General features: G+C 39.0%; 1 protein-coding gene across 1 annotated transcript in view; it reads left to right on the top strand.

Moving 5' to 3' along the window:
• Positions 1-9,700, top strand: part of LOC107596878 (E3 SUMO-protein ligase PIAS4-like) — a 10,795-nt gene extending 1,095 nt beyond the window's left edge. Inside the window, exons 2-11 of the mRNA XM_016287737.1 lie at positions 1,089-1,470; positions 1,576-1,660; positions 2,403-2,444; positions 2,536-2,626; positions 2,894-3,022; positions 3,120-3,225; positions 4,134-4,207; positions 5,771-5,931; positions 6,007-6,158; positions 6,651-9,700. Of these exons, the coding sequence (XP_016143223.1) occupies positions 1,089-1,470; positions 1,576-1,660; positions 2,403-2,444; positions 2,536-2,626; positions 2,894-3,022; positions 3,120-3,225; positions 4,134-4,207; positions 5,771-5,931; positions 6,007-6,158; positions 6,651-6,919 (1,491 nt within the window). The 3' untranslated portion in view covers positions 6,920-9,700. The remainder of the gene's footprint in view (positions 1-1,088; positions 1,471-1,575; positions 1,661-2,402; positions 2,445-2,535; positions 2,627-2,893; positions 3,023-3,119; positions 3,226-4,133; positions 4,208-5,770; positions 5,932-6,006; positions 6,159-6,650) is intronic.
• Positions 9,701-9,897: the final 197 nt, after the last annotated feature.

Genomic DNA, 9,897 nt, shown 5'->3' with positions numbered 1-9,897 from the left:
ACACGTGCGCGCGCACTGCCTGTGGAAATGAATGATTAGTCTGCACAATCCAAAATAACAAAACATTCTCTGCCTTTTCAAACCACACGTGCATTTTCTCCATGTAGCTGTATAAATAAACACAACTCCACTTTTCAGTGCTGTAGGTTAATGTTTAGGTATATAGTCACATGCACAATTGATACATCATTTTCATTTGTGTAATATCGTTTTACTACTCAACACCAGCATATAATCGCATCCATGCTGATATTCATTACTACAGCATGCTTATGAATGTGCTCTGAACCTCATTGTTTTACCTGTTTTGCAGAACTGATTTCTGTGTAGTGTTTATATGGAGAGTGTCATTGGCCTGCATGGGTTCAGTCATGGTAAACTAGAGATTGAGGTCATTTAGAAGCTTGAGGATGGTTTTGGCATTGAATTTGGAAAGTCAAAGCAATATAAACAACTTTTTAAAAGTATTGAGTAGATGGTTTTACTTTAAGCAAATTTATGTACACGCACTATAGAAAAGACAAATATTTGTTGTGGAAGTAACGTACGATAAACATTTGAATTTGAATTTATGGCTGTTAATGCATCTATTTAGACTGGGATGAATAATCGTATACACCAGTGGGACAGATTTTTTTAAAGAAAGGTGTTCTAATTTGCAAAGACAACTGGCCAACCAAAGTAGATTCCAACCAACCAATAAGACATAAAACTACAATTTTGTGGTGCTCATCATGGACAGAGTATTCTGTTGAGCAACAATGAATATCAATTAAAGAATCCAGACTTGGCTCTCTTGTATTTGGTGTGTATTGACTGACTTTTCTGTGACAAGCGGTTTAGAAACAAATTTGCGCAGAGCTGCTTTGTGTACCTGTTAACAGCTGTATGTCTGCTTTTCTATCACATGTGAAAACTGGACCGTATTTTAATGCCCAACATTCAAGCTGGTGTGAACAAGTCCTTGGTTCTCAATTTGTTCTCTTTTCGGGAATCGAACCCACAACCCTTGGATTAATTACCCAGATATTGAATTCTCTAATTAATTTCCCCATTTCTCATTCTCTTGGGTTGTTTTGTCTCTTCAGAACATGGTGAAGAGTTTCCGGGTGTCTGATCTGCAGACGCTGCTGGCCTCAATGGGCCGCAGTAAAAGCGGATTGAAGCAGGACTTAGTGGGAAGAGCTCTTAGGCTTGTGCAGACTGAATACAGTCCGGAGCTGCTAAAGAACGTTCGACAGCTCTACGAGACGCGCTTCCCCAAAGCCTCGGCCTGGCTGGCAGCCCGGCGGCCTGAGTCCGTGCCCGTAAACTACCCTGCCCTTAACTCCTCGCCCAGAGGCACGGCCCAGGGCACAGACTACCTCAACGGCATCCCCAAACCGGCACCGCCTCCTGCAGCAGAAGTCAAATTGGTGCCTCTGCCGTTCTACCACAACCTAGAAACGCTGCTGCCACCCACAGAACTAAGTGAGTCCCATTATCATGAATAAATAATAGCCCAATTATAATAGGTGTGTCTAGCTGATGAGGAGGAAATCCATTGAGCTAATTCTTTTTTACCACTCTTTGCAGTCGCTCAGAACAGCGAGAAGCTGCAAGAGAGTCAATGTGTTTTTGAATTAACACCAAGTCAAGTGGAACAGATCCGGAACTCCAGGTAAGAAATGTACAAGTCATCTTGTAAATTGGTGAATTTATTTAGCAGTCAATCGATGGCCAATAATAACAATGCTGATGTTTAGGAAATCGGGGTGTATTGTTAATGTAATTTAATGATAGATAATGAGCAGGCATATGTGGATGATGAGTGTGCAGAACAGATATTCACAGACTCCCAACGTTCGCGTTTCAACACGACTTCACTTTCTTTCTTTTTTTGGCTACACTTATTTATAATTAAACGTATCTTAACTATGAGGATTTAAAAATAGATATACAACTTCTTTTTAGTAAGAATACAAAATTTATATTTTTATGGAAATATTTATATATTCTTTGCAAGAAAAAGGGCTATTTTTTCATTTGCAGTAACAACTTGAAATTATACAGCTGTAAAGTCATAAAATAATATTTATGCTAGAAGAGGTTCCAGTAAGAATAATTTTTTTAAAGCACGATTAACTCCATTAGACACAATCCCACAGTTTTTTCTCTAAAAATTGCTTTGTGGTATGTTTATATAATATTTAAACTATGTAATATTAATTTACAAATTAAAATATAGCCTACCATTATTATTTATTGGCAGTTACTTTTGATTAATGTTGACAAAATATCAAAATATCAGTCAATGAGTCTACCTGGCTGTTTTTTTTTTTTTTTTACTGAAAATACAAAAGAATATAAAGCATATTTAAATGTGTTTACTCACAATATTTTTTGTACCTGCTCATGCACAGTGAACTTCGCCCGGGAATGAAATCAGTTCAAGTGGTTCTCAGGTACGTCATTCAGCTAAATCTTGTCTGTACATCACGTTTTGGTGTCAGAGATGCATTTATTGCATGCTAACATGTACTGTTCTTCTCCTAGAATCTGCTACACAGACTCTATCGGTGTTCAGGAGGACCAATATCCTCCCAATATTGCTGTGAAAGTGAATCAGTCCTACTGTCATGTACCGGTAAGTGTTGTGAATTTGATTAGGCTGAAAGAACAGAGAGTGTGGTGGTTTCACCACTCAGGATGATCGTAAATCTAAACCGCTTTATATAAATAAATTTAAGCATTTTCTCAGCATCACATAAGCAATACACCAGTGTTATTTAAAAAATTTAGAATTAACTTTCTGAATGCATCTGTTGTGGGTTAAATGGTTTTCTTAGAATGTTGTATGTCTTGTTGCTGTAAATTATGAATTTGATTATTTATATTACTACTTTTTGTTTAGGGTTACTATCCCTCCAATAAACCGGGTGTTGAGCCACGTCGACCCTGTCGACCCGTCAATATCACGCCATGGTTACACCTCTCCACAGTCACTAACAGAGTCACCATCACATGGGGCAACTTTGGAAAGGTACAGAGACTTCATACAAAGAGCTATCGGTATTTATGAATGAACCTGTTAGATGAAGTTGAGTGTGTTCTTGCTGACCGCTGTGTTTTGGATGCAGCGGTACTCGGTGGCAGTGTACCTAGTGAGAGTGTTCACATCTGGAGAGCTCTTCAACCAGTTGAAGCATTGCTCAGTTGAGAGTCCCGATCGTTGTCGCGAACGCAGTAAGTTTCTCACCTTGACCAAACACATTACACGATCAGTGGTTACACTTGAAACCCTGTAAGTAAAACAGTAGCAAAAAACAGTTGAAATAATTTGCATATGTGTTTTTTAAATATATTCTCAGGCTTTTAATTAATAAAACTAATTAATCAACAAAAAAGTGGTTCACTGTAATAGTTCCTTGCGTTCACAACCTTTATTGATTGATAAATTTGCTATGTGATAGTTTCAATTAACTACCACATAAAGAGTCAGGTTATATATAAACCCTAAACACTATTTATTTGAATAATACATTCAAATAAATAATACATGATTAAGGTGTTTGAAATTAATAAAGAAATTAATACTTTTGTTCTCTTGTGCTCTTTCCGCACAAAAAATTAAGCAGCACAACTGTTTTTAGCATTGATGATATGAAATTTTTAAGCACCAAATCAGTATATTAGAATGATTTCTGAAGGATCATGTAATGCTGAAGACTGGAGTAATGATGCTGAAAATTCAGCTTTACCATCACAGGAATAAATTACATTTTAAAATATATTAAAATTGAAAACTTAAAATTTTAATGATATTTTGCAATATTACTTTATTTTTAATTGTCTCTGTATGATTATGCATATGAAGAGTTTTTGCAAAAATTTAACTCCGTATTTATTTATTTTCATAAATCATTTATTGTGCTATCATGTTTTTGTGTTTTGTGTTAGTTAGCTGTATTTTTTATTTATTATTATTTAATCAAAACAACCCAACTGCAGTTTGATATTAATTGGAATGCAGGATAAAAAAAAAACATGATTATTGAACATTTTTAAAAACAGAGTTATCTGTTTTTGCAAATGAACGCTTATATACTTGGCATCAAAATTATATTGAAACATTATTATTTGTATGTACACAGTTCAAGATAAGCTACGCTTTGATCCTGAAAGTGAGATCGCCACTACAGGACTGCGAGTGTCCCTCATCTGTCCTGTAAGTGTCCTGTTTTTGTCTTTAGCCGCTTTTCCACCGAAATTACCTGGAACATTTTATCCCAGGAACGTTTTCCCCCCAGACCTGTTACTGTCTGCGTTTCCATCGTGGTCTAAAGTACTGAGAAGATAAGGCAAATAATCTGGTGACGTAGATTCTCAATACCAAGTACGCAAATTTCAGACTTGCATCCTCGGGAGTTCGGACTTCGCGAGTTCGACTCAGGAGTGTGAACTCACGGGGACGGGACGATGCAAGTCCGGTAATTCTGCAAACAGCAGCTCGCCTTGGCTACTGCAGTTTTCCTCACTGTATTTACAATAAGACGAAATATGATATCAAACACCACTGCCTCTTTTCATTTTCAATTTAACATATTAATAGATTAGTAGAATAAAGACCAAAGATTACCTGTTAGATTTACCTAAAATGAATGATATCTTGTTTAATCACTACAGAGACATCAGAGCCAGCAGCAAATGTCAGAAGGACTAGCCGAGTTGAGGCTGCTCTCGTCGGGAAACATGAGCACTGAGTGTCCGCTGATCACGTGGAGCTCACGTCTCCGAAATCGGCGAAACACATTTTCAAATAGGTGCTGTCTTTATAAATAAACCGCAGATTTGAGTTTTAAACGACTACATTCTCGCCTGAAATACTTTTAAAACTACATTTCATGACGCAATAACAGTAATATTTAGAAAATTATGCGAATATATGGTGGTTGAAGTACAATGCTGTATGAACTCAACCAATCAGCATGTTCAGCGCCCAAGTGCCACCCCGAAAGTTCCGGACCTTTGAAAAAGTACTACCTCGCGAGCAGGGACATTAGGGCCTTTCGCACCGCAGGAACCTTTTCATAGTACCAGAACTAATTGTGGAACTACCCACTTTTCGGCGTGTTCGCACCGCCAGAACTGGGTGCGATTTTAGTACCGAACTGCCTTTTTCGAGAACCAAATTAGCTCCTACTCCGGAGCAGGGTCTAACCAGCACAACTGGTACTAATCGTGACGTAAGTAGACATTGATTGGCCAAACGCGTATGAAAATGCCCTCACCCGCCATGATTTAAAAAGCTGTGTAAACATACTGTAAACATTGTGTCAACTTATTTCGCAAGTATGGAGAACAGCGATAGATGGACGGACGCTGAAGTGCAGGCACTTGTAGCAAATGTAGCACTGCCAGTTGTCGTTGGAGATTCTTAGTCCTCCTTTCCGTTCTTTCAACTGCTTTACGTCGCTGTCGACCGGCTTACGTCACTTCCTAGTACACACTGTCGGTGCGAATGCAACCCTTTAAACGGTACTGGGAAATAGTTCGCGCAAAATCGTCCCAGTACTTTAGTACCGTACGTTTAGTTCTGGAACTAAAGCGGTGCGAAAGGGGCAAATTTTTACCCGGAACTTTATTTAGATCCTGGTTCCTGCTGTGGAAACGCACCGAGTACCGGCCCAAAGTCCCTAGTTCCTGGGGAAAGATCCTGTGGTGGAAACGGGGCTTTTTATGTGGACTCTTGGAACCAGATATGGATCTAATAAGTGTCTTTTCAATGCAGTTGGTAAAGATGAGACTTGGAGTGCCATGTCGAGTGCTCACCTGCGCCCACCTGCAGTGTTTCGACGCTGTCTTCTTCCTGCAAATGAATGAAAAGAAACCCACATGGACCTGCCCCGTATGCGACAAACCTGCACCCTTTGAGCTTCTAACTATTGATGGGTAGGCACAGTTACTCAGATTCCTTGCTTCTAACAGACTCTGGCAGTAAAACTCACCGAACGTGACTCATTTCAGGTTGCTGTCCGAGATCCTTAAAGAGACGCCAGAGGATGTGGAGGAGATCGAGTATTTGACTGATGGCTCATGGAGGCCAATCAGGGACGACAAAGAGAAGGAAAGAGAGCGGGAAAACAGCTGCACACCTGACTATCCTGTGGTGGATATATGTAAGAAGGTTTTCTTCCATCTGAAATGTGACCCTGGACCACAAAACGTACAAAAAAACATAAATGCATAAACTGAAAGTGGAATAAATAAGCTTTCCATTATGGTTTGTTAGGATAGGACAATATTTACAACTATTTGAAAATCAAAATATTGAGAAAATCGCCTTTAAAGTTGTCCAAATTAAGTCCTTAGCAATGCATATTACTAATCAAAAATTAAGTTTTGAGATATATATGGTAGGAAATTTACAAAATATATTCATGGAACATGATCTTTACTTAATATCCTAATGATTTTTGGCATAAAAGAAAAAATCGATCATTTTGACCCATGCAATGTATTTTTGGCTATTCCTACAAATATAACCGTGCTACTTATGACTGGTTTTGTGGTCCAGGGTCACAAATGGCATTTCAACACATTTAGCTTGCATAATATTGCATATTTTTAAGTATTTAATGGGAAATAACGGGCCTTAACTTTCATCCAAGGTGTTCCTGAGGCGAACGGCCACTCCCCAGCACACAGCGGCACAAACCAGACCGGCAAGCCTGGATCAGGTGGTGCGTCGGCAGGAACCGGCGGCACCAGCACCGGGTCGGGAGGCGGAGTCGTGGTGGATCTGACTCTGGACGACTCATCAGATGAAGAAGGAGGGGGCGGAGCTGAGGACAGCGAGGACACGGACGACAGCCAAGACAGCCCCGCCCCTAAACGGGGCAGATATGATTATGACAAAGACCTGGTCACCGCATACTGAGGCCAGCCGGCAGGACACTAAGACTTGTTGGGGGGAGTGGGTTGTAGATGGGATCTGAGCCTTGGAAAGTCAAGAAACGTGTCCCCATGTCTTCTCCCAAATGCATACACACTCATGCACGCACACAGACATGCACACTCATGCGCTGCTGACCTCTGGAGCAGTCGGGCATCACATTGACAAACTCGTAGATGCCCCGTAAAGCCATTCCCAATCATTCACTGCATCTTAATACTGTATTCTCCCTTTAAAGACCATGGAAGAGTAACACCACCTTCAGTTCTACTCTATCGTCCTCGACTTCCTCTCCACTTTGTGTTCCGACAGGTTTAACCATCCTGGGCATTTAAGATCTTGCCAGTTTTAGTTTTATACAGAGCTTTTCAGGCCTTCAAAACATTGTGAGACAAGCCACAGTATCTCAAAAACCTTCATTCCTTCGGGTTGAGAAGGTCATCCAACCATTTGCAACCTATTTAGAGGCGTTTTCTGTTAGTCCTCCACATAGGATGTTTATGTTAGGTGTTCGTTTTAATGTGATTTGGAGACAATACTGATGAATTTCCATCTCTCTCATTTTTTTTTATTTTTTATTTGTCCACAGAAGTTGACAAGCTACCTCAGTCTAACAGCGAACTTGACCAGAGGGTTTTTTTTTTGTAGTTTTGTTTTCAATCCCTTTTGTTTTTCATGTGCAGCAACACTGGAGAGGCATCATGCATTGCTCATTATTTTGTGCTTGCCCATTTAGGCATCATATTAAAAACGATTCTGACTCTAGCAAAGAGTTTCCGGTCAAGTCTGTCGGTCAACTAGTGTGTACTGACTGAATGTAGTGTGCTAATCGACACTCAGTTCAGAAAGAATGACATTTCAACATCAACGGTCCTTTTGCGATGCTTGTCAGCGAGTAAATACTGTACAATTGCTAATGTAATGCATTATTTCGGATTATTTCATAGAAAATTGCTGGTCTCAATGCTCTCAAATTTATTGCATTCTTCAGTCGTTTTGGTCTGTACAAGGCTGCTGAAGTCATGACTACACAAAGGCAGAGCAATAAATCATTTGGAAGAGAGGACAAAGAGTTGTTTTAGGTTTCTTTTAGACGTGACTAGTAAATTAGGTTTATTTAGCAGGGGAGCTGACGTTATTGGCAATATACCTGAAATGTATTTGCCTGAACTTAAAACCAGATATTTCTTCACTTTACAATTATTATATATTTTTTTCAGTTTAGATTAATGGCTGATTTGTTTGAGCCCATTGTATGGAGGATGTTTGTGTTCATTTCAGCCGGTTGAGGAGATGCTGACATTTGCATATTGTTTTGTGGACTTCGCAACGGGTGCAGATTTTACATGCTCTTTAATTTGCCGTCAGAACGTGTATTTATTGATTTAACAGTTTTTGCCTCTTTTATTTGAATTAAGCTTGGTATTTTTCTGCTTTTTATGAGGCATTTCGCAGCAATTTCATGAGTTTCCAGCATGTTGCTTTGTGATGGTAGATAACGCTGTGTCCTCTCACGGCCTGCTGTTGTACGCACACATTCAGACATTTGCAACAGTCCGAACATAAGGGGGCTTAGTCAGGACAATGCAGACTTGACCTAAACCTCGAAAGAATTAAACTCCCGCTAAACGACCAAACACAAATGGCACATCCAGACAGCTGATCTGTTGAGGAGGACTCAGGGATGACGTGTTCTACTTGTCTTTACATTTTCTTCTCGGTCAAACTTGACACTCGAACCAGATTCCAGCATCGTGTACACAATATTACCTTCACCATCAGGTCGCGTAGGGCAGTCTAGGTTTCTGATCTGGAAATTAAGATGTATTTTTCAAGGCATATGAATATATCTGTGTGTATAGCATTATTTTGTTGTCCTCCAAGGTTTCAGAGAAAATCACTGTACTAAGCTCACTAGTGGCTAGTTTTTTTCTTCTTTTTTTCAACTAATCCTGAATTCTGACTTGAATACTCAGTACTGTATCCTATCTGTGGTTGGGAATTTCTTAAAATAAGAATATCGCCATGAAGGGTTAAATTACTTGTAATTTTAGGTTCGTCTTTGAGTCGGCATGGTCTTCCATCTTCTCTTCATGATAGCCCAATTTTTTCCCCCTTTTCTTTATAATTTTAAAGATTAAACAGTGCTGCAGTTGACAGTTTCACATAATAAGCCCTTAATGTAGTATGTTCCTCTAAATTTGACCACACTTGTGATTTTTTCACATTTAAGGTAAGGAACTTCTATAGACTAACATCTTTAGATACCTAGAACGATCTATTAGATGTAGATAAAATGTACATTTGTTTACAATGAAAATAAATATAAATGGATGGTGATTGATGACAATATATTTCCAGCTCAGAGGTGAAGACGGCCTCTATGTAGCCAGGTGGGCCAGGTTGAAGTGGGGTTTTTTTGGGGAATGGAGGCATCCCCTCTTCTTACAGTGCTTAAGACAGCATGGGCAGTGGCTTGCAGTTCTTGATGTAAATGTTTTGTTTGTGTCTTTTATATGTTCATATTAAAAGCCAATAAAAAAAATAATATTTTATCAAGTTTTGAATTGCCTCCAGTTGCTCCAGAGGGCGGGCACAAATACATTGTTATTGGCTACTCAACGCTTCTTGAGGAAAATGTAAATTGGTGACCTAACGTGGGATTTGGCGAATCGGTTGTCCCTGTCTGAACTGAAATCGAACTGTAAAACCTCTAACACCTGTCAATTATGTGTGCAATTAATTAAACTGATTTAAAATAAATGTCTTTCCGGTGATTTTTAAATCTTGGATTTAACTACATTGATTACTTAAAGAATATATTTAACACGTATTCCTTAGAAATGTACAATAACACTTTTTCCAGGACACCATAATTACTACAATAAAACTGGTTACAAGTACATAAAGTATTGATGATTTGTTTACTTTGATACCACATTAGTGCACTGAGGTATTTGCGA

The sequence above is a fragment of the Sinocyclocheilus grahami genome, unplaced genomic scaffold, assembly GCF_001515645.1.
Source record: "Sinocyclocheilus grahami isolate Dianchi unplaced genomic scaffold, SAMN03320097.WGS_v1.1 scaffold224.1, whole genome shotgun sequence".
In the NCBI taxonomy this organism is placed as follows: Eukaryota; Metazoa; Chordata; class Actinopteri; order Cypriniformes; family Cyprinidae; genus Sinocyclocheilus; species Sinocyclocheilus grahami.
The sequence above is the reverse complement of the archived record's forward strand: the minus strand, read 5'-3'. Positions and strand labels throughout refer to the sequence as shown.